The sequence below is a fragment of the Zingiber officinale genome, chromosome 10B (genome assembly GCF_018446385.1).
Source record: "Zingiber officinale cultivar Zhangliang chromosome 10B, Zo_v1.1, whole genome shotgun sequence".
Classification (NCBI taxonomy): Eukaryota; Viridiplantae; Streptophyta; class Magnoliopsida; order Zingiberales; family Zingiberaceae; genus Zingiber; species Zingiber officinale.
The window spans coordinates 47,915,101-47,941,338 of record NC_056005.1 but is presented as its reverse complement, the minus strand read 5'-3'; the positions used below and the strand labels follow the sequence as shown (position 1 = coordinate 47,941,338).

The window sequence follows — 26,238 nt, the reverse complement described above, 5'->3', positions numbered from 1 at the left end:
CTTCTCTTTCTCCTCTATGCCTTCGTCCTCCGTTTCCCCTCTCACACTTCCCTTCTCCTCCTCCTCCTCCTCCCTTTTTGCAGCATTCGTAAGTTCTCTCTCTCTTCCTTCCTCTCGCATGAAGCCGCTTCTCGTTTTTTTCTTCTTCTTGCTTTTGGGGTTTCGCTATACCTACTTCGCTATCGTCCCAGGAATTGTCGCAGCTCGGAAACGGAGACAATGCTTGCTCTCTCCCTCCAGACCGCAGAAACGTCGGAAGTACTTCTCACGGTCGGAGGAGGCGAGTTGTCGCCGCTACTAGCGTCTCTACCTCCTCTCTGCCTCCGTTCAAGTTCTTCGAGCCGCCCAAAGTCGTGGAGAGTCCCTTTCCGCTGGAGGTGTGCGCTTCTTCCTCGTTGGCTATTTATTTATTTTAATCAAAGACGAGATATTTCGTTTTGGCCCATTTTTAGTTTTTGAAATCGGCAGTTGGAACCCGCGGATCCCGACTTCTACAGGATTGGGTATGCGAGGAGTGTGCGTGCCTATGGCGTTGAGTTCAGAGAAGGTCCCGACGGGTTCGGAGTGTATGCGTCCAAGGACGTCGATCCGCTGCGAAGGGCTAGGGTGAGTCGCTGAGAAGGAGTGTCTTTGTAGTGATTAGTGTTAAACTCTGCTGTTTGGATAATTGGCGGACGTTCTGTGATCTATGGTCGCAGTTTTTTATGGTTTCAGTTAGGCGCGCTAAACTTACAGCACAGGGAAGTGATTCCTTCTCTTAACTGTACGTAATGGGGACTAAATGACGATCCAAGCACCTTCTATTAGCATGAATGTTGGTTGATTGCGAGTATTTTTATGTTTTACCCCTAGCTCTACGTTGTCTAAATTTTGGTGCTTAAACGGAGATAAAAATGTTTTATCTGCCATATTGTATTCCATATTTTGTACAGTTTTCGCGCATTTTATAAGGCATGCTTTTCTTTTATACAGTTGAAAAATTTGAGAGTATTTTGTAATGAGAGTTGAGTCCGGATAAACTTCATATATTTTTCCCCAATCAATACTTACTTGTCTTGTGCAAAACATACAGGTGATTATGGAAATTCCTTTGGAGTTGATGTTGACTATAAGCCAGAAGCATCCATGGATGTTTTTCCCTGATATAGTTCCTGTTGGCCATCCTATATTCGATATTATTAACTCCACTAAACCTGAGGTAACTGCAGTTTATCAGAACTGTTGTTGTGCTTCCCTTCAAAAATGACTTCTCTACTCAGGCTGTTTTGTTTTATATCTATAGTGGATGAATGGTTAATGGCAGAGGTGCTGTTCTTCGTTTGCACAAAGTTGATTAAATGATCTTGTTAATATTCATATTGTAACAGTGACTTATGGGTATCCATGATAGAGGCTTATGGTTCATCTTACTGGTAAAGGCCATATAAGGACTCAAATATAACTTTGACAGATATTTATTTCTTGGTTGACATAGGTTGTAGTAGTAGGAAAAAAACTTGTGTGGTTATGCAATGAGCAAAAATTCGAACTGCACTCTTAATTTTCTAAATCATATCAAAAGATGCCTTTATTTTGATGATTATTAAATGGGCACTCCATTGTATCCCTCTTTATCCTTGTTTATTGAAAAGTGAACAACTTTATTGAAGCTGTTCATTTTTGTCAGTTTTGAGACAAAGTCTGTCCTAATTTACAATGAAAAAATATGTTGATTCATTTTCCTAACTATTGACTATTCACATGAGTTAGAAAGCATTTTGCCTCAAATCATCAAGAAGGAACAATTACATTGAAACTAATGAAAGTGCTTGCTTATGTCATTTTGAGTAAAAAATCATCCTAATTACAATGAAAAATTATGTGAATGTTCACTTTCTAACTATTGACTATTCACACATGGAGTTAGAAACAGTTGTGCCTCAAATTTTCAAAAATGAACTATTTCATTGAAACTAATGAAATTATTCCTTTGGTTAGTTAGAAAATTTCAATTGCAATATATCCTTAATTAAGATGTGAATATTCGCTTTTAGAAGGTCCACTGTTACAGGAAAAATTAGAATTATTTTTTATTTCAAATTAGTAAAAGTTTTCATGTTTTAATAAATCCTGATAAATATGGGTATATTAAAAATGAAGGGGGTGTTCATTTGATGATTTTGAAAATAAGGAGCACTCTTCTCCTTTTTTTTCTTATGCGATTTACCAAAACTAGTATTGCATTTTCTCTTTTCCAAGTTCACTGGAATGCGTTTGTAACAATAATTCTGAGATTCCTACACCATGTTACATCTAAAGTCTTATCATTAAGAACTGGTGGTCTTCAAAAGTAATTTTCCTTACATGAAGTGTGTACAAATTAACTAAGAAACAGTTAAATGAGAAATTCATGCATTCGAGCATAGACGAGTTTGTTTGAGGTTTCTTTGCTGCGCTCAAAGCCAGTGAAAATGAGCAAGGATAGACAAATCTAACCTTCTATTTGTCGATTCAAGTCTCATATTAAAGAAGCATCAAGCAGCAGTAATGATTAATGTCCGATTAGTTGGGAAACATTTACTATGCCTATCATACTCAAAATACTAAAGAAACCCAACACAAGCATTTCACCCTAGTTTAAGTGGGCTATTCATCAGTAATCAGGTGTAGTTTAGATAGATGATAAAATGAGAGGGAATCAACTAAGAGGGAATGAATATGTTTAAATAAAAGCATTATGTTTCTTAATTTGACAAGTTGATTAATTATAATGTAGCAAAAGATGATTAGGCTCACCCCAGACTCCCCTCACAACCCACCCCTAGGTTATGTGAAGAAAGGTAAATCATGGGGTTAGCTTATAGTCGATCACCAAGTGATGGGACAAGTTAATTAACTACAAACACAGTTGGAGATGAAGAATGCAAAGAGACATAAGAAAAATCTACTTAACAAAATTAAAGAAGATCTGGATAACTTAGGCAATTATAGGAATGTGTGGGGCTATAAATGAAAACGATGATTCTGAACAAATCAATATTCCACTTGGTAAGAGCTTATTTTTGTATGTTTAATATGAAAAAAATGTAAGATAAACAATTTCGAACATATTTTAAAGCGCAATATGGTAAATGAACAATGTTGAACATTAGTGAACTTTAGCTTATTAATGATCCTAAATAAAGCTCAGGAACAATAAATGAACTAAATATGTTACAAATGACTAAACAATATAAGCTTCATTTACTCAATCACTTTTTAACAAACTTATAAGAGCACTGCTTCTAATTGACCTTGGGAAAAGCTCATGCATAGGTTTGATAAACAATCCTCAATTCAAAATATGAATTTGGTTAATATTGAGCTTGACTTTAGTTCATTTATAATCTATAAATAGGCTTGAATATAGTTAAGCTAGTGTTGTCTCCAACACTAAGCATATGTATCTAGAGCTTAACAAACTTTAAAATCTTGAGTTGTGCTAGAGTTTTGATATTTGATTGGAACAAAAGATCATTTTAGTATCATGTTGATGTTATAATGTATGATGTTGATGGTGAATTGGAGCAACACAAGGAGATAAAAAAAGAAAAAGAAAATAAGGCATTTATATACTTAGTTTAAACTTTGTGTTCTATCTAAAATGTTATATTTCTAGCATTATCTTGTATGAACACTAGCTAAAAAAATATTAATATTATCTCAATTTTCTTAATCTATGTTATAGCATGCCAAGGGCGTTAACTATCACCACGAGATGATACTCATCGATATGATTGACACAACAATTTGTGCTAAGTAATATCGAGTTGCACTAATTTATTGGAACGATATGTTTCAACCATGTCACCTAATTCTGTATGAATTTCAAACCATGGAGCTCACTACATGATATATCCACACAAACTATTGATCCTAAGTTGTTTTTTTAAATTTTATTTTCTAGGTGATTTGCATGTTGTTTTCTTATTTTTTTTATTCTTTTCTTGAAAAAGTACAAAAAACACAAACCAAAATGGCTTTTGTTAGAAATGAAACAAACAAACAAAAAAAAAAAATGATCCAATCCTTAGTACTAGGGAATTGCAAACTCAATCTTATGTTTTGAATGCATGATCTGATTAATTGGCTTCACGTAGTTATATAACAAAAACCTAACCAATCTAACTTCTTGCCACCATTATTGCATCCCTCACAGATCTTAAAATTTCTGGAGATAGAATACCATTCTGATCCTTTGCATTTCTTTAGCTCAGCGGTTTAGTATTTTGATTTTAGTAGAATTATAGGTGTGTGTGAAAGCATTATCCCTATTTTTTTGTCAGTTATTTTGAAATTAATCCAAAATTAATATTGGATTTATATCTTTGTCTAATGGGCATCATTTGCAGACTGATTGGGATCACAGATTGGCATGTCTTCTTTTACATGCGTTTGATGTGGAAGATAACTTTTGGCAACTCTATGGTGACTTTCTGCCGAGTTCAGAAGAATGCACAAGCTTGCTTTTGGCCCACAAGGTATCTAGTGCAGCATGCCTTGGTGTTGGTTCCTATCTCTTCTTTGAGTATCCTAGTAAAAAATTTTTGCTAGCTTTGTTTTTTCTCCCTATATTGTTTTCTTCCCACCCAATAACTTATTGTCAACACCCACCCCACTTCGTTTAATATTCATTTCTTTTCATAGTTTTTCTTTTTAATTTTTATCCTGTGGATTTTAGGATGATCTCTTGGAGTTGCAAGACCATGTTCTAGCTTCCAAATTGGAGGAACAACAAAAATGCGCAATAGAATTTTGGGAACAACATTGGGTTAATTTTTATTTGAACTTTTAGAAACTTTAATACCCTTTGATGCTTCTTCTAATACTAGCAATTGTCAGCACTCAGCAGCCCCACTGAAGATAAAACGCCTTGCTCGTGACGTCGAAAGGTTCCTTTGGGCATTAAGTATTGTCCAATCGCGTGCATTTAACATGAAAATAAGGGTTGGAGCACTTGTACAAGATGCAAACATGCTTGTTCCATATGCTGGTAATATTCTTTAAACAGAGAACTTACAAAGATTGAATTGCAAAAGGCTGTTCAAGGTTTGTACAGTTACATAATGTCCATAAATCATGATATGTATATTTATACCACTAGTACAATAAGATCACAATTCAGTTGTTTAGCATTTATAGACATTAACCTGTGTCCTTTGTGTTTTTCCAGAATTTAACGAAAAACAGCTGCTTGGTTACTAAAACTCAAATTTTGATCCTACTTTTAATTTTGACTTCAGTCTCCATTTTTTATTGATAGAACAACCCTCATCGGATGCTTTTTACCCAATGCAGATATGTTAAACCACTCATTTCAGCCAAACTGTTTTTTGCATTGGCGTTACAAAGATCGCATGCTTGAAGTTTTGATTAATGCTGGACAACGCATCAAGAAAGGAGAAGAGGTAATGCTTATTGGTTATAGATGTTTGGCAAACTTGCCATTGATTTATTTTTGTTTATTCAATGTATGCAATTTTAACATGCAATGGTTGTCCAAAGAAAATCATTATGAGGTTATGTTTGTGAGTTTGAAAGAAGTTTTAAGTGTTGAAGCTGTAAGGGGCAAAAAAAAAAAAAAAAGGAAAAAATAGGATTTCAACTTTAAATCTAACAACCGACAAAGAAATAAAAGAGAATTTTTGAAACGTTTTCTATGACATTTCACTAAGAGAATTACACAATATATTGATATCAAGAATTATCAAATCCTTTAATCCTAGATCCCTTAATTCTAAGGTTTAATATAGGAAGAAATGGGTCTTGGGGTAAATTCCTAGCAGGTGCAAAATGTAAGGATCTAGTGCGCTAAATACGCGAAAAGTGTAGCAGAAAACTAACTAGATCCTCTCTAGAAGATCCATGCGAAGGAAAATCATATACTAAGTTTGATGAGAGGGGTTATACCTTTGTTGCGTGCCCTTCACAATCCTGGCAACAACTTTTTTTTGGATGCAGATCTCAGCGCGATCAAGTGGTCTGCCTCTACGACATCTACATGAACATGTTCCGTCCGTGTCACGAACTTATGATTTGGAGAAGAACCACCACTGTGGTGCTAGCCACACATGGAAGTTCGACCATTGAAAGGATTCGGCCATGAGGATGAAGAGGAGGAAGAAGATGGAGAAAGAACACACGAACATGTTCTGTCCGTCTCACAAACTTACGATTTGGAGAAGAACCACCACTATAGTGCTAGCCACACATGGAAGTTCGACCATTGAAAGGATTCGGCCATGAGGATGAAGAGGAGGAAGAAGATGGAGAAAGAACACAAGTCATCCACCAAGTTAATACAAAACCCCCTTTTGTATTCATTCACCCAATTAGTCTTAATTGACATTAATTGCCTTAATTGACATTAATTCTCCATTAATCCAATTAAGTTCTCCGGTAATCTAATTAAATCTTGATCTTTCCTCTTCCTTGGTGAATTCGGGTTCTCATTGATCCTCATCAATCTGAATTGACTCCATGAGTCTAATTCGAATTGGACTCAATCCAATAGTTGGATCGAATTGAGTCTAACTCAATGATCTTCCTTCTTCAATGCATAATTAATCTCCATTAATCATCTTTAATGGGTTGGATTTTAGCATATTGGATTAACCAATTAACCCAATAAAGATATTAACCCAATATGTCTAATCATCTCATAATTGGCTCTTAGGGCTAATAATAACAATCTCCTACTAGCACTAGCAACAATTTAGATTAACCCATTATTCTAAAGATCCATAGTACTTTAGTCAAACAAAAATAATTCCATCTGCAAAATAACATGTTCTTTGTGTGTGACCCAATAGGCTCTCGTAACGTTGGAAATGTATCCAAATCAACATTGTAGATATATAAGCAATGAGTGACATCTAGTAATGCATCATTGCTACCCAAGTGATGAGAAAGTCGAGATCCGACCTAACCTGTCCGTGGCTATTATCTTGTATGACTCAGCCCCTCTATTTTTGATATTTAGATTGATCAATAAGGCATAAACCGTGTCATCCTCTTATCAATCTTTGTGTTTCTTGATCTCTAAGTAGACACACTCATACAAATAAGTTCAATATCTCATATTGACTCATTTGAACATGGTCATGCATTCTTGTGTCCTACTAATCAAAGAGCCCATAGATATTACTTTCATCATGTGGAAGGAATAAATCCCATCTACATCACTTACATTCCTCTGCATAACTCATTGCATACCCAGTGATCGACTTTATAGTTCACTATTAGCTCCAAAACTAATCATGATGACATTTATGTGGGACAAGATCCATATTATACTTTATCTTGAGTTAGATTTGGCTAATCGCCCAAGACTTGGTATAACTTAGGTAGGCAATGTGTACCAATTGGACAATATCCATATTATATCTTATTTTGAGTTAGCTTTGACTAATCACCCAATACTTGTATAACTTAGGTAGACAACGTTTACCAATTATATCCTATGTAACTCTTGTATCATTGGGTGAACAAGACTATTTGTTCTTTTGTCCATCTTATGAAATCCATATTATAACTCATCTTTAGTTAGCTTTGGCTAATCGCTCAAGACTAGTATAATTTGAATTACATCGCATGAGATATACTTCTAAGTTCTCAATCCAATTGAGGTAACTTAGTTAAGTCACACCCAAAGTCCAATAGTCGGACATCACAATTGTCCTGTCGCACTCTACCAAGATAAAACGAGTCACTTTACTTTGACAAAACCTAACTATAAATGATCGAGGTAGTAGTGACTACTAAACTTTGATAGATATATGAAAATGACCTAATTATGATAGCTACACATGCATCACATACATTCATGGCATATCATGACATACATAAACATATATGCTAATTAAACATGATATGATTATGGCCCCATCAACTACGATCTTCTCAAGCCAATAAGAAAATCGAAAGGTCAATCTAGGTCTAAGCATCTTCTCTAAGTGCTTCCTTGGTCATCATGTGTTGTTGTCCTTCTCTCCTTTTCACCATCGTCGAGTAGATTTGTTCTTTCTCTAATTTGTACATTACAAAATCTAAAAAAACCTTAAGTTACATTCGAGGGTAGTCTAAATTTACAACTGGAATGAAAAAAGGAGAGGTACGATACGCAGACTGTATTATGAATTACAACATACACACAGTTCCAATCACATTGGGGTTCTATAACTATGCACCATGTCATATAACATTCACAATATCTTTATGACAAAGTCTACTATGATTGCAATAAAGACTTATGAGCCGCAACGCCACGGTGGTCCCACTAGCCTGTTAGCGGCCGGGGGTCAAGGCGGCAGTGCTCCCGGGGGGGGGGGGGGGGGGGGGGGGGGAGGGCAACGCTCCCGATGCAAAATAATTTTGCATACTCATTGTATGAGTTGCTATCATACCGAGACCCTACTACCCACAAAACCTTTGGTCGAAATCTTACAGTTCGAAACAATGTTTTGGCCAAGACCTTGTTGTTCACAACAGTTTTTAGGCCGAGACCTTTGGTCGAAATCTAACTCATAATCATGCAAATCATAGTAAATCTCTCTTACAATTTCTATATCACATACAAAAATCTAACTATAACTTTAGTATATGTTTTTGCAAGTGACTCTGATACCACTGTAAAGATCTAGCGTGCTAAACACGCAGAAAAGCGCAGCGGAAAACTAATTAGATCCTCTCTAGAAGATCCCTGCGAAGGAAAATCATATACTAAGTTTAATGAGAAGGGTTATACCTTTGTTGCGTGCTCTTCACAATCCTAGTAGCAACTTTCTTTGGATGCAGATCTTAGCGCGATCAAGTGACCACGCCTTTACAGCATCTATATGAACACGTTCCGTCCGTCTCACGAACTCACAATTTGGAGAAGGACCACCACTATGGTGCTAGCCACAAATGGAGGTTCGGCCATAGAAAAGATTCGGCCATGAGGGTGAAGGAAGAAGATGGAGAAAGAACACAAGTCATCCACCAAATGAATACAAAACCTCCTTTTGTATTCATTCACCCAATTAGTCTTAATTGACATTAATTGCCTTAATTGACATTAATTCTCCATTAATCCAATTAAGTCCTCCATTAATCCAATTAAATCTTGATCTTTCCTCTTCTTTGGTGAATTCGGGTTCACCCAATGAGTTCAACTCATTGATCCTCATCAATCTGAATTGACTCCATGAGTCTAATTCGAATTTGACTCAATCCAATAGTTGGATCTAATTGAGTCTAACTCAATGATCTTCCTTCTTCAATGCATAATTAATCTCCATTAATTATCTTTAATCGGTTGGATTTTAGTATATTGGATTAACCAATTAACCCAATAAAGACATTAACCCAATATGCCTAATCATCTCATAATTGGCTCTTAGGGCTAATACTAACACAAAATGACTCGTTGGGTGCCTAATCTCCCCAATGTAAAGGGCCACTGCGCTAAGGTAAATGTCTCCCGTGATTTATCTCCTTTCATAGCGTGGGATTGCCCTGGAGGGGCCGTTAAAGTGACGATTTCACCTTTTGTTCTAATATAGGCAGAAATAGAACCAAGGATTAAAATCTCATGCAAAGTCGGACGAAACATTTTGTTCCGCCCATCGACTCACTTCGGCACAACTCCACACTGGTCCCAACAGTAGCCTTAGAGGCGTCGCGTGACACCTGCGGTGGTGGAGGAGGGGTTGTGCGACCCTGCGACCATGGCGGTGGGGTCACGCGACCCTCGTGGCCGTGCCGGAGGTCGTGCTGTCCGGATTTTAATTACAACGCAGAGTTTTTTTTTCTAATTAAAACTGAACTTAATTTGATTATCTTAATCAATTTCTAGCTAATAGTGACAATCCAAAGAGGCTTAATTAAATCCTAATAAAATTATCTAATTAATTATATATTTTATTTATTTTAATTCTAAAAAATATATAATAAATAAATAAATTATTTATTTATCTTTTAGCTATGTTATTAATTTTTAATGGATTTAATCAATCCCTAACTTAAATAAATAGACAAATATATTTTTTAAAATCCTAATCGAATTATCCTATTAAAATATATAAATTTATTAAAAATTAAAAAAAATTCTAATAAAATTTTATATATTTCTAAATCCCTCCAAGGGGGCCGCAATGCCGCAATGACCTTCGCGGGTCATCGCAGATGCAATTTTTTTGACTTTAATTAATTTTTTATTTTTTAAATATATATTTTTGTTTATAAATAAACTATTAATATAATAGTGATGCAAGAATGGTTCTCACCATGGTTATTTTAGCAACTAATGTGAATGTTTCTTCATAGTTGTGGCCATATTCTTGTTTATTGCCAAGAGCAACTAATTGAGCTTTGTATCTATCCAAAGACCATTACACTTGAGTTTCACAATATAGACCCACTTATTACCAATGGGCTTAACAATTGGATGATAAGAAACAATGTCCCAAAGTATGGGTTTCCTTATGTGTTTGAAGTTTTGCTTCCATTGCTTGTCACCAACACTCATGTCCCATAGCCTATTTATGACAAGTGGGAATGGAAATAGAAGACAAAGTAGTAGACATAGTCTCAAGGGTTGAAAAATCATACCTTTTAGGAGGGTTGTGAGGTCTAGAGCTTCTTCGAAGTGAAGGTGGATTATTGGAAACAGGATTAGAAGCCGCGGAAAGATATGGAGGAACCTCAATGAGACATGTAGGAGGATTAAATGCTTGAGGAGTGCGTCTACGATAACCATAACCAGGTTTAAAACTTGGAACTGGTGTTGGTGACTTGGGAAAATATGGGTCTATTGTTTGCTAAAGAAGGGCAGATTTTTTTTTTCTTAAAATAACATTCCTAGAGACAAGTTCGACGGGAATGAGAATCATAGCAAAGAAACCATGCCTGATAGATTGGGCGGTAAGTTTATTTCTTTCATGTGTAGGAAAGTTAACAAAACAGACACATCCAAAAATATGAAAATTGGAATAATTTGGTGCATGTCTAAGCAAACGAAAGTAGGGAGAATCGTTGTTCAAGTTGGGAGACGGTGATCTATTAATCAAATAAATAGTAATAGACAAAGCTTCACATCAAAAATGTGAAGGAACACATGACTCAATTGGAAGAGTGTGAACAACATCAAGAAGATGACGATATTTCTTTCAGCCACACCGTTTTGTCGTGGAGTGAAAGGATAAGAACGTTGTGATATGATCCCATGACTTTGAAAAAAAATAAAATTCATTCGACATATATTCACCACCTGAATCAGATTGCAAGATTTTGATTTTGGCAGAAAATTATGTTTCAACTAAAGCATGAAATACTTTAAATAGAAAAAACCTCACTTTTAGACCAGTAAAATATACTCAAGTAAAGCGAGTGAAATCATTGATAAATATAACGAAGTAATTGTAATGTTCACTGAGAGATTATAGGGGCAATACCCCTTACATTAGTATGTACGAGTTCAGAAGGTTTGGCGATGCGATTTTTATGCAATGGAAAAGGAAGTGTTTTGCTTTTACTAGGTTTACAAGATGCACAATCAACAATATCATTATTAGAAGAAGTTGAATTTTTATTTCCAGGTAAATCAGATTTAAGCAAGACTCGAAGTACATGAGAATTAGGGTGCCCTAAATGTCTATGACACACCTGATTATCACATTGAACAATATTACAAGCAACATAATTTGACACCGGAGAAAGATAGGAACAAAGGAAAGAGATGCCCCATTTTAGGTTCTTTCACGATCATCTTCTTGGACACATGATCATGCACAAGACAACCACAATTTGAAAATTGAACATTACAATTGTTGTCAACTAATTGACCGACAAAATTAAGATTACAGATAGCTTAGGAGATACAAAAACAATATTTAAAGAGACTGAAATATTACCAACAGCTGTGATAGATATGGAATTACCATCGACGGTATGAATCTTAAGATCTCTTTTATATTTTTAACATTATTTCTAGTTATGTGATTGGAAGCACTAGAATCAAAATACCAATGCTTAGTATTAGAATTTTGCGTAAAGAAGAAAGGACATAAACTATTATTTGTTGAACCATTTCAGGAGTAATAGAAGACTGATCAGGACTAAGGGCATTTGAGGAACCAACTGAGACATTGTAGGCAGTTTCAAATGCCTTTGGAGACCGAGTGGAACAATCTTTGATGATATGCCCTGGTTTCTTACAATAATTGTAGAATTTTTAGTACAATTAGTGGTGTAATGTGCTTGAATACTTTGCAACTTTAGTACTGGATAGTAGTCTTATCTCTTCCTCCTTTAAATCTCCCTTGAGGAGCATAGGCAACCAGAATTTGAGTAGAATATTGAGCTTTTTTTTCCAAAGACAGCGCGTGTAATGAGTCATTGTTCTTCCCTAAGAAGCTCTCCTACACAAATATCCAATAAAGGAATTAGTTCTCAGTGCATCAAGTTGGACCTAATTGCTTCAAATTCCTCCCTTAACTTCATTAAAAAATGGTCACACTTGCTAGTCTTATGCACACTTTGGATAACAATGAGTCCTTTAGGAGGTACACTTGCATACACAATATCTGTGTACTCAGCCCAAAGATTTGCAAAGGAAGAACTAAACTCTTGGATTGACATACTCCCTTGATTGAGTTGACCTAACTCAAGTTTCAATTAAAACCTTCATGCTGTATTGCTTTGGTTGTAAATTTTCTTCAAGTAATCCCACATTTCTCTAAAGGTCTTATAAGGCTTGAAATTGAGAAGGATGGAGTGTTCCACACTTCCAAGGATCCAAGGCATAGTCGGAGTATCCTTTACCTCCCATTTCACATATTTCTTCTCCTTGCCGTTAGATGGAGGATATGTCCCATCAATATGACCCTATAATTTCTTTCCCTCAACAAAGATTTGAAATTGGAATGCTCGGGCAGAATAGTTCTTGCATTATATCAAACAAGCAAATATTTAGATTGTTTCAAGGACATGATTCAATCAAAAACAAGTACTAAGAAATCATGTCCAAGAAGAGATCAAGTCCAAGAGAACAGACTAAAAGAATACGAAAAAGAACAAAACACTAGATCTTGAAACTAGACAAAGAACTAGACACAAGATGAAATGACAAAGAAATAAAAGAGACATTTTGAATATTTTCTATGTTATTTCACTAAGAGAATTACAATATATAGATATCAATAATTATCAAATCCCTTAATCCAATGGCTAGTATAGGAAGAAAAACAAATGAGCAAATTCCTTAATCCTAGGATTTAATATAGGAAGAAATACAACAATAATTAATTACACAAAGAATATATACAACAATAATGAAAATCTTAGAAAGGTAATCAAGGGATATACAACTATAACAAAACTAATATATTGACAACAACTCCATTATTAGTGTCTATTGATCTTAAGACATTTACTGATCCCTTGTTTGGAGTTGGCATGGTCTACAAGAATGATAAATCAGTTATATCCTAAGTTACCATCTTACTTATTGGCCTTAAGTTTGCTTGATGTTATGCACTACCTAAATTGGACTATTGAACCATTGCAACTTCTAATCCAAATCCTTGCCCCTAGGGCGTAGTACAGATGGTGGACGTATGATATCTTTGGCGTAATGGCCAGGGATCGATTTTCAGGAATTGACAACTTGAGATTTATCCTGCCATGCGCCTAACGCCTGTACCTGTATTTACCTCTCTCCATATCCGTGGGTCTGATACTTGGGCCCATTTAATGTGTACCTGCCTAAATTGTTCCATCCCCACGGGCTGGAACAAATGGCTAATGCAATTGTATTTCCACATATAAATTTGAGGTCGATTTCCAGCGGGTGCGGAAGCTCTGCAGGTTACCTCACCCTTGCATGCGATACTGTCCCAGGCGAAGTCCTTCGTGATTTATCTGTCTGTATCTAGCCGGGGGGGCCGACGATACTGGGCTGGGATGAGCGTTATCACCTTTTGCAACACATAACCCAAAATTTATATTACAAGTTTTAATACATGATCTTACAAGTTTTAATGAAAAGCATCTTCGGAGATAATTCCCACTTATATGAGGTTAATACTTATAGATATTTTATTAAAAACATGTGGGTTCTTGCTTGTTTTCCTCACACTTCCAGATTTTAGGATAAACAGTTAGCCAATCAATTTTAATATAATATTAAAGTGGGAGATCCTTTGTTCAAATCTTGGATGGTTGAAACTATTTTCTCATTAGTTTGTGTTTTGAATTTGGACAGTCAAGTATACTCATTGGCAGATGAAGGAGTAGTAAGTATATGGATTTAAAAATCAGTCTCTTTCAACCCAAAATTTATATTACAAGTTTTAATACCTGATCTTACAAGTTTTAATGAAAAGCATCTTAGGAGATAATTCCCACTTATATGAGGTTAATACTTAATAGATATTTTATTAAAAATATGTAGGTTCTTGCTTGTTTTCCTCACACTTCCAGATTTTAGGGTAAACAGTTAGCCAATCAATTTTAATATAATATTAAAGTGGGAGATCCTTTGTTCAAATCTTGGATGGTTGAAACTATTTTCTCATTACTTTGTGTTTTGAATTTGGACAAGTCAAGTATACTCATTGGCACACTAAGGAGTAGTAAGTATATGAATTTAAAAATCAGTCTCTTTCCTAATACTTCGAACTTTTAGGATAAGTGGCTAATCAACTAACCTAACATATTTGATGAGGTGATATGTCACCTTTTTCTGCTTCTGTAGCTTGCTCCATAAATCTATTTGATTGGGAATTTTTATCTGGATTGGTTATGGGTTAGTTTGGTTCAGTCTTTTACCCAAATCCAATAAGCTAGAAATTTTGGTGATGGCTTTTTTACTGGAATTAAAGTTCGTTGGAACATGACCTATGCCAAGTTAGATTGAGCTAGTTAGGTCCTTCACACCATCCATAACAAACAAAGGGAGAATCTTACATTATCATTCAATGTTCAAGTTCCCCCTGGGTTGATTTTAGTTAAAACTTAAAAGAATTCCTTGATACTCATATAGGTCAGGCCATGTCAATTTTAGATCAAAACTATCTAAGATTACAAAAGTTTTCAAGCCAGCTCTAGTTGAAAAGAAGTAATTCTGAGACCTAACCCAACCCCAAATTCTAAAAGAAAAAAAATACGTAAGATCCAGAAAACATACTTTTTCTAGTCAGTTCAGATTTTGCAGTGTTTTGAATACCCCATTTTTTTATGGGTGTGTATCTGTTTATCAGTTTGCTGCTGGACAGTATAGCTTTCTCATTCCTCAAATCTAGGCACATCTTGTTGGTCAATACATAAATGGTTTAGAACGCTAGTGCCACTATATGCTTGCATGCTACTTGAAATTTCTTTTTACCAAAATACTTCATGCATTTGCAGATGACTATCAATTATATGAGTGGACAGAAGAACAACATTTTCATGGAAAGATATGGCTTTTCATCACCATCGGTAATAATTTTGATAGTTCTACTTCTGGAAGGCATTGTCTAAGTTTTACTGCTTGATAAAGCCAGCAGAATTCTTCATAAGTGATTATACCCCAGATAGTATAGTGTGATAACTGACTAGTAATTGATGGTAAAGTAGTTTGGGCAGTGCAGTTCGTTTTACCATGAGGCAAATTAGAGCATTTGCTTGAATATTAAAATATTGGTGAATTAGGTTCTGTAGCTAATACAACACTTCAATAGGCGGTCACTTAATATGTTCCCACACTATTTCTGTCCATTTTTAGTGTACATTACTTCATTCGCTTCTTTGCCACACAACAAAGGACAGAGGAAATCAGGATATACTTTGGCACTGGTTTTGGAGTGTTTGAAACCACAACCTCTGCATGCAAATGTGCTGTTCCTGTACTAATAATTGTGTGTCCCAACTATTTGGTGTCATCTAGTGAAAAGTTGGCCTATTGATGAAAATGATTTAGCTGGGGTTTTGACAAATAAAATATTTTCGAGGCTTTCAAGAAATAAACACTTTGAAGCCATGTGAAAATAGTATGCATCTGTGTTATAGAACTGAGGTGGTTTAGTTTATTCCCAAAAGTTGCAAACACCGTTGATTTTGGAAAATTATTAGGATTAATTTTTCCTATGTAGAATCTTTCATCAACGTATATTATCTTATAGCCATCTTGCAGTTACATCCATGTAGTTTCAATGTTCACAAAATAAACTATAGTATCCGTTTGTCTGTGGATAATATGTAAACAATTTGCTAGGCAATTTTTTGTTAAGAGAAATAATATTTTATGCTGTTTGATTGTGTTTTTGAAAATATTTTATTTTGTTGGAACAATGTTTTAAAATAGACTAAAATGAGAGTTCTATTGATATGATAACTTTGTCCCTAACATATTCACTGTTGAATGTTGACATGCCATCTTTATTAAAAAATTATAAATTTATTTTAAACTTGGAATGTAAATATATTTATATAGCCAACATATCAGGACAGCTCATAATTGTTGTAATGATAGTATGATACACATAGCAATATATACAATATCAAATAAAAAATAAATATATGCATCAATTGGCACTTAAATCTTATGCATACACAATACCAAAACTTTAAGCTTTGTCTACTAAAAGTAAAATGACAAATATGCTATTGACAAAAATGAATTTTGGGGATGAAGTATATGAGACAAAATCAAGATATAAATGATTCTCTTAAGCAAGAGAGAAAATCATGTGTATCTTAACTAAGAGACAATTAAAAGGTGATTTTTGCAATTCAAAATTAGGCGATAAGAAATATCCAAGTTGTAGAAAAAAATACAATCTACATTGCAATCATAAAAATTCTTGGAGGAGGTTGCTCACACAAACTCCCTATTGATCAAGTGGTTGCTCAAGATATGGGATCTTCTCCTTTCGGCGGCTAGGCACCAAAGGTTGCTAGATAGATGTTGGCCGACTTGTTTTCTTTGGATGATGGTGTGGCCCAGGCTTATGATTTATAGGGATGACAATTTTCCCCGTGGGTTCGGGGTCCCGTGGAGAAAACCCGAAATGGGGACGGGGATCCCCGATTTATTCGAGGATGGGGACGGGTTTGGGGCGGGTTCGGGACGGGTATAGGGATATTGTCCCCATCCCCGAACCCACCCCGAAAATAATAATAATAATATTATTTTTAAAAATATTAATAATAATATTGATAATAATATTAATATTAAAAAATTTTAAAATATTAATAATAAAATTATTATTAATACTGATATTAATATTAATATTAATAGTAAAATAATAATAATATTAAATTAATTTGGGGATGAAAGCGGGGATGGGGTCGGGGATGAGGATTTGATCCCCGATGGTTCGGGTTCGGGGATTCTCCGAACCCGAAAAAGTGGGGATGGGGACAGGGATGAAATTCGGGGGCGGAGATGAGAATGACAAACCCGTCCCCGCTCCGCTCTATTGCCATTCCTAATGATTTCTTTAGGCACTCTAGTCCAAAGAAATCATATACCTGGATAGTGTGGAAGACTTGTGTTCAGCCGAGTCACGCAGTTACATTCTGAATGTTGGCATAATGATGTCTTCCCACCAGAGACAGGCAGAAGTAATTGGAGAATCGATAATGCACTGTCTGTCCTCAGGTGCTGGAGTCACAAGAACATCGGTACTTTGGATTCTCTCCTATTTCGAAGCTTTGGACTCCTATTGTCGCACTATCGAGCGAGGAATAGTAGTTTCTTTGGGGAGTGGTAGTTAGATATTGAGTGAATATTCAAGAGTGCAAACATATACTGATCACTAGGGCTATACTTTGATCTGATGTTGTGTTAATCATAAATAGCTCCCTGGGTTGAGGGAAGGTGATTATGGCAATTGAGCTTGCCCAATCTTGGTTGTACATCTTTTTCTATAGGTTGAATATATTTTTATTTATCCAAAAAAAAATCTTCATAAATTAAATATAAATTGTCTAAGGATTGGTAAAGTGCAATAATCGATCCGAACTAGACATGTCTAGAGACAAGCATCGCTTGTTGCACGTAATCTACAACAATGTCAGAACAAATACAACATCAAATCTAACTAAAGTGCATAAATGCATATTTCAAGAGAAAATAAGATGAGTTATACAATCACAAATTAAAATTTTGAGTCTTATTGGAGTTTCGATCTATGATCAAAATGATATGATTTCGGTACTGTATTGTTAAAGCTATTAGATGTGCCAACTCGTAGCGGGGTGGGCTGGGCCAACCCATAGCGGGTTTACCATTTGGCGGGGAGGGTTGTAGGTTAGGTGGGCCAACCCACGAGCTCACTAAAAAAAATAAAATTAAAAAATATATAGAAAAGATTAAAATTTTTAAGTTTGAGTTACGTATTAGGTGGGTCAAACCCACGAGCACATTGAATTTTTTTACTTTAATTTAAGTTTTGGAAATGTTTTTTTTCAACCCACGGGCCGACTCAAGCCCGTCACGAGCTGACTTCGCGGGTCACGAGCTAGGTAGGTTAGCCCTCCTTGTATCCACCATTAATTGGGTTGACCCTCCTTTAAAGGAGAAGTTAGACAACAAGTTAATTTGTACTCCCTATATGCCTATAAAGAATCAACTTGTGGATGTGTTTACAAAGGGACTTAATAGACACGACTTCGCAATGATGAAAAGTAGTCATGGAAATTAGGATAATTTCTGATTGTGTAGGAAAAGAAAAAACAATCATGGAAATCCCTTGATATAAGGATCCAGTTTAGGAATAAAATATATTAATTTTATTATTTTCTAATTTCTATACATAATCCAATTTGGGAATATTTATGTTGTTTACAGATGATATTATTTCGGTAGATAAAATACATGAAGGAGTAAGTACTAAACTTGAATCTTGGCGGGAAATGTTAGAAGCGAAATGTTTTAGATTTAGTAAAGTAAAAACAGAATATATGAAATTTAAGTTAGTAATATTAGATGTATTGAGATAATTGTTAAGATAGGAGATGACGAGTTATCTGTAACTAAGAGTTGTAAGTATTTAAGATCATTTTTGTTAAAAGATGGAGGCATAGATGTCTTACATAGAAAACAATCTTGATGGTTGAAATGGAGGAGAACATCAGATGTTCTTTGTGATCGTAAAGTATTTGTAAAACTTAAAAGAAAATTTTATAAAACGGTGATTAGACTTGCTATTTTACTATGACTTGAGCATATGAGAAAAGATAAGAGTTGCAGAGATAAAGATGTTAAGGTGGATGTGCAGATATACAAGGATGAACATAAAAAATGAATATATTAGCGAGAAAGTTGGGGTGACATTTTCTTGATGGAAAACTACGGGAGACGCGTTTACGATGGAACATGTACTTAAACGACCAATAAATGTTTCAGTTAAACGATGTGAAACTATGAGAAATATACATATCAAACGATGAAGAGGAACACTAAAAAAATACTTAGTTAGCAACAATAAACAAGGTGAAATCTATTTAAATATAAATGATGATAAAGTAGGAGATAGAGCCCAATAGTATAGAAGAACCTATATAGCTGAACCTCACCGAATTGGATAAGATTTAGTTGTTATATATATAAATGTACAATGCATAGTTGTCAAAGCGTGTGGCGCAAAAAAGCGTTCACGGGGCTCGGGCCTTAAAGCGCAAAGTGCAAAACGAAGCGCACACTTTATGGGAAAAAGTCTAATAAACAAAAGGACTAATATATCTATTAAAAGTCTTTGAAAATCCACATGATCATAAATAAAATATTCTTTGATTAAGCTGTAGATTATTCAAAAAACTAAAAATAAATCAAAAGTCTTTGAAAATGTGGTAGATGAAATATCAAATATTAAAATAATCATCTTTTTCATCTTCATTATCCAAATCTACGTCATCAGCTACATCGCTTGATTTGTATCCATCTATATCTTCTTCTTCAGTTTCATCATCAAGGTTAATCTCTTCTACATTTACAAGACTAGTTTGATATGCAAATGATGATGCCCCTTTTGAAGAGGACGCATTTTGAGACTGAAAGTCATATGCACTCTCACTCACCCCAGATGCTCGTGCTATATTACTCCAATGCAAATCTTCACCTTCATAGATAAAATCATTATTATTGTTTTTATCGCTATTATCCAATTTTCCCAACAATCATTCATTACTATCATCTATCTCTCACAAAGTAATATGATCAATCTTATCTTGCATGTCATATCTTCTCCTCAAAGCTCTATTATATTTGATATATACCAAATCATTCCATTGTTGTTGAGACAACCTATTTTTTTTCTTAGAATGTATCTACAAAAAAAAGTAAAAAGTAAAAATAGTTAAGTCTATAATATAAATTTTAATATATATTAAAAAAAATTCTAACTTACATGTTAAAAAACACTACAATTACGTTCACAGCCTGAAGAAGAGCATGTGAGGTTCAAAATCTTTATTGCAATTGTTTTTAATTCAAACATGGGTGCACCATAAGAAGACCACCAATTAGCTCGAAATACAAAAACATATAAGATTAACTTTATTATTGGAATATTGATAATGCATATTATATTATTTATGAATTTATCGAGTGATTTTGAAGTTCTTTGTCTGATAGCTATTGGCAAACCAAAAAGTCCTGTTTTCTTATATTTTTCCAATTGATTCGTAATTTTATCCTGTAAATCCTTACCTCTCACCAATCTAGATATGCACTTGTACAAACTCTCCATTTCTGTATCATTTTCTATGTCAAGGTTTGAGTAAAAACACTTTGGATTTAAGAAATATTCGGCTGCGTGCAAAGGTCGATGGAGTTGAACATCCATCTTTTGTCAATGAATTCAAAAATGATACGATATTTTTCTTCCTTATTATTAAATGATGCAGCGATAGCTTCTTTGGCTCTGTCCATTGACTCATAAACAGTGTTTAAAATAGCGGTCGAGGCGACCATCTAGGCACTGCCTAGGCAGGCATCAACCACACAACCTCAGGCTGAGGTGGTGCTTTAGGTGGTAACTCACCTTTTTCTGCCACCGCCATGCCTGGAGTCGCCACTGTTGTCGTTTTGCCATCGCGTTTGGCACTGCGACGCGTCCGAATGCATCATTCAAGCCCGACCGCGTCACTTGAGCTTGGCAACAGGCCCGGAAGCATCACTTGGGCCTAACGATAGGCCTCGACGCATTGCTCAGGCTAGTTACGCGTCTAAACTCGTCGCGCGGTCCCGACAATGTGTCAGACTCGTCGCCTGACTGAAACAGAGTACGCGAGTAAGTTGTAATTTAGGGTTTAATTAAATTATTTTATGTTGATAATTTGAATCAACTCCTAACTATGGTTGGGGTAATTTAAATAAATTTAATTAAAACCTAATAAAATTATCCTATTAATTTAATATATATATAGTTGTATTTTTATTTTTATATTTAAATATTTAGATTAAATATTTAATTTTAATTAATATATTTGATTAAAAGGAAATATTATAAAGAATAATGATTACTTATAATATTATGTATAAAAAAAGTAAAAATATTTAACCGCTTAGGCATTGCCTAGGCGGTCGAGGCGGTAGCGGTTACCACCCAGGTGCCTAGGCGGTCGAGGCGGTAGGCGATAGGCGGTTACCGCTCCGCCACCGTCCGCCGCCATTTACAACATTGCTCATAAATATAATCCATAGGAGACCTTTTTTCACCGTTTACCAGCCGCAATACTTTCACCAATGGACCACTAACTTTTAATGTAAAAATCATATTTTTTTTAAAAGAAGGTATCAATATCACTTCTGCTACACACTTTCTTAACCTCTTTAGAAAATTGACTATTTGCTCACTTTTAAGATGTAAACATTTTTCTTAGATTTGCTTGTACGTGAAACCACTTTAAAGTCAAAAAAAGAGATTGTGAAACGTGTCTTTGCAGTTCTTACCATGTCTCTTTGTCTAGTAAGCTCTCTCATCATGCTCAATACATGTGGTCTGTTATAAATATAACCATTCACCATCAACAGTCGATCATATAATTTTTTGAGATGAGAAATTTTAAATATATCCTTGAGCAAAAAATCTAAATAATGAACTGCTAGGGAGTCCAATACAAGTGTGGAAATTAGTTAAAACAAAGTAAATTTAGTCCAAAAATTAAAAATATGATTCAATTCTTAATTGAAAGTAATATAAATTTAAAATGTTACCTGCACTGACATTGCAACTTGTATTATCTATTACAACCTAAATCATATTTTTTTCTCCAATGCAATACATAAATTTAGAAAGTAACTCAAACATCTTGTCAGCTGTGTGAGAATAGCTTGAAGCATCAACTGATTCAACAAATACGCTTCCTTTAGTACCATTTACCAAAAATTTATAAGAGTTCTATCTTTTTTATCCGTCCACCCATCTGCCATGATTGTGCATCCAAACCTAGCATGATCTTCGTGGGATTTGAGAAGCGAGTTTGTATTTGTCAACTCCTTCAAATACTTAAGCCTGACTTCATGATATGATGGAGGCTTCATCCTCGATCCAAATTGCCCAATAATTTCAATACAAGACTCAACAGAATCATATTTAACAACAATAAAAGGAATTCCGGCATCATACATCCGTATAGCAAATTTCTCAAGTGTAATATCTCTTAACTTCTTTTTATTTTCATCAAATTATCCTTTATTTTTTGCACGTCTTTGTTTGACAATTTCATTGACATCTTTCATAAAATAAAGATTAATAGGTCTAGTTTGTTACACTTTTTACCTTGGACCGTAGGATGGATGCTTGGATGGATATTGGTCGTTTTCCTTTCACTTTAATTTGAAGATCTTCATGTTCTTCCAAAATTTTCAAATCTTCAATATTATCAAAATGAGGAATATCATCTATTTGATTCTTCAAATTATTCATTTTTTTTTGTATGAACTCTCTAATTTATTCTTTGACATGCTGGGACATTTTGGACATGCTTTTACATTTCTATTGCCTTCAACTAAATGTAGCATGTACCGATAAATTCCGCCATTTGTTACTTTATTACAAAAAATACAACCGACTATATTTGGATTTTTAGGATCCGAACATGTTACATAACTCCAAGCAATATCCTTTCGAGTTGATAAAATTATTGTATTTGACATGATTAAGACTTAAGACCAAGCAATATAAATTTGATTTATATAATTAATAAAATTTATTATTATTTTTTTAATATTAAACATAAAATTATGAATATAAATATGTAAACTTTTTAATGTTTAATATAAAATTATGAATAAAAATCTCATTTACATGAATTAATAAAATTTATTAGAATTTTTTTAAATTTTTAGTATAAATAAATATAAATTATTAGAATATAAATATGATTTATATGAATTAATAATATTTATTTGATTTTTAAAATTTTTAAATATAAAATTATTAGAATATAAATTAATTAATAAAATTTAATAGAATATTTTAATTTTATATTTAAAATTAGGAATAAAAATCTCATTTACATGAATTAATAAAATTTATTAGAATTTTTAATATAAATTATTAAAATATAAATATGATTTATATGAATTAATAATATTTATTAAAAATATTATTTTAAATATAAAACTAGAATTAATAAAATTTATAAATAAATAATTTTAAATATATTATATATATATATTTTATTAAGGTAATTTAATTAGGATTTATAAAAGTCTATTCGAATTATTTCCATTTAAGAGAGGAGTTGTTTGAATTAATTAATTAAATATAAATCTGAAAAAAAAAACTTTGTTGTCCTTTAGCTGCAGTAACTGCAATCATCGCAACACGTCCAGTGTCCCAGGACGCATCGCGGAACGTGGTCGGCTGCGCTGGATGTGTTGATGCTTGTGGTAGTCGGCAATGCTGAGGGCATCACGACGTGCCCAGCGTCGCCGGAGGCATCCCGTGACGCTTTCGGTGACCCTGGAATCATCGCATGAAGCTTCTGACAACCCTGGAAGCATAGCAGGACGATTTTGGCAGTGCCGGACACGTCCCACGACGCTTCCAGCGATGTCGATCCCAGAAAATGCAAAAAAAATAACTGAATGAGAAAGAAAATGCAAAAAAATAAAATCTTATCAATGATCGAGTAGACGCTTCGAGAGGTACGAGAGGTAGACGATCTGGCAGTGAACACGAATTGACATATTGATTAGGGATTTAAAGAAAAGAAAAGAAAAGAAGGAAACTTAGCTGTGCTCGCAAAAGCGCAAGCGTGCGCTTTTGCACAAGGCACAGGAAGCAAGCGCTTCCGAGACCTCGTGCGCTTTCGAGGTCTCGGAAGCGCAAGGCTTGCACCTCGCACGCTTTTTCTTCATGAGCTGGGTGTTGAGATGTTAACAATGTAAATGAATTTGAATTGCTAATAGTTTGAAACAAACTCAAATAAAAAATGTTACATGTAACAAATGAACATGCCACAAACAATATTATCGTATCAATAAAATCCTCTTTCATTTAAAACATTGTTGTCATTACTATGAGTTTACAATCTTGCATATGCACTAAATGTAGAAATATCTCAAACAAATTTTGATGCAATGGTAAAGTTGTTGCTTTGTGACCCAAAGATCATAGGTTCGAATCATGAAAACAGCCTCTTGCAAAAAACAGGATAAGGCTGTGTACAATGGATCCTTCCCCGGACCCTGCATGGCGGGAGCTTCGTGCATCGGACTGTTTTTTTTTTTTTTTCTTTTTTTTGTGTGGTTCTCTAGATGGAGAAACCATTTTTAAATTTGACATGAGATGTGGATTTCATAATTATACATGAGCTTTTGTCTGTTTCTTTCCATAAATAAATTGCAGCCCTGTGATTCCTTGGGCGAGGGTTCATGTTTTATTTTTATCTGTCAACATATGTCCTAGATGATATCTAGTCATACATGAAGGATTATCAGTCCTGTTAACAATCAAATTTGACGTTGAATAAAATACTCTTTTCTTATACAATTTGAAGTCTATCGTATTTATATGGTTAACTTTTTTTTTAGAAGTCTTTTTTCTTCTTTTTAGTTATATCTATTTTGATCTTTCTTTGTTCTTGTACTTCTATTTGATTTTTGTTGGAAGACATTCTAGCTACAGGTGATTTCATATTCTGATAAATATGTTCCTATTCTTATAATTTTTGTAGAACCCTTGGGATGTCATAAATTTCACAAGTAATGCCAAAATTCACTTGGATTCCTATTTGTCAGCCTTCAACATTTCAGGATTGCCAGAAGAATTCTATCACAACAGTGAGGACAAATGAATTCACAAATCTCCTTGATCTTACATGCTCAAGCATTCGACTTTCCTCCCAAGTTCTTATGTTAACGCCATATTTCTGTATATAGCAATCTTGTCCAGTGGAGGAGACAAGAACTTTGTTGATGGAGCAGTCATCGCAGCTGCACGGACGTTACCTACTTGGTCTGATGGAGATGTTCCTCCAGTCCCAAGCATCGAAAGGAGATCTGCACGGGAATTACAAGAAGATTGCTATCAGTTGTTGGCAGATTTTCAAACGACGTTAGAGCAGGATCAACAAATATTGGGTAAATTGAAGCCCATCACAGTTGCAATTTGCATATATTTTTAATCGTATGAAATCTTATTAATCGGTAATATCTTTCTCATCTGTTCATTTATTCTTTGTGCATTTTCAGATGCCAACCCTGATGCTAGTAGAACACGCGAAGCTTCCATTAAGTAAATACTCCAACTAGCCCCCAATGCAGTTGATTCCTGCACCTGTGTACTTATTCTTCTTTCTTGTAGATACCGATTGCACCGAAAGCTATTCCTCAAAAAGGTCATTCAGGCATTAGAAATCTACCAGGAAAGCATACTGTTCTGATTGCACACAGGAATATGCAATGGTTTCAAATGCAAAATTTGCTGGAATATCGATGCTGATATTTGTTCAACTAAGGCTCCATGAAAGTGATGGAAGTGAAAGAGATGAGTAAGCAACTGTTCTAGCGATGGTTGCATCAGAATAGGGAGAATGGATCTCACCTAAACAATGAGTGGTAGAATAGATAAACTAGCTAATGATTGTTTCAGCTATTTCTTCATCCCAATTTTCGTGCTTCTAGTGGTGTTATTCATTCAACTCTTGATCTCAAACAATGAATGTAGTTTGCGAAAAGTTTGGTGTCAAAAAGATTGGACATATCAAATAATTATGGATTGATTGTCTTTACCTTCTTCA

At 34.6% G+C, this 26,238-nt stretch overlaps 1 protein-coding gene across 2 annotated transcripts; it reads left to right on the top strand.

The window, feature by feature from the left end:
• LOC122028854 (protein PLASTID TRANSCRIPTIONALLY ACTIVE 14-like) lies at positions 1-26,238 on the top strand. 2 transcript variants are annotated; one of them, XM_042587783.1, is made up of 13 exons: positions 1-88; positions 192-377; positions 498-606; positions 1,073-1,198; positions 4,371-4,499; positions 4,700-4,789; positions 4,861-5,011; positions 5,317-5,426; positions 15,409-15,480; positions 25,174-25,279; positions 25,379-25,579; positions 25,691-25,733; positions 25,803-26,238. In XM_042587783.1, exons 2-13 carry the CDS (start codon positions 220-222, stop codon positions 25,879-25,881), a joined length of 1,374 nt encoding a protein of 457 aa, XP_042443717.1. In that variant the 5' UTR covers positions 1-88; positions 192-219; the 3' UTR covers positions 25,882-26,238. The 2 variants fall into 2 exon arrangements, with proteins under 2 accessions (XP_042443717.1, XP_042443716.1); XM_042587782.1 differs by having other exon boundaries at positions 469-606.

Coding starts and splice junctions, on each gene's coding strand:
- LOC122028854 (XM_042587782.1), top strand. CDS start 17: ATGCCTTCGTCCTCCGTTTCCCCTCTCACACTTCCCTTCTCCTCCTCC. Junction 607..1,072: donor ATCCGCTGCGAAGGGCTAGG/GTGAGTCGCTGA, acceptor CAAAACATACAG/GTGATTATGGAAATTCCTTT. Junction 15,481..25,173: donor ATGGCTTTTCATCACCATCG/GTAATAATTTTG, acceptor TAATTTTTGTAG/AACCCTTGGGATGTCATAAA.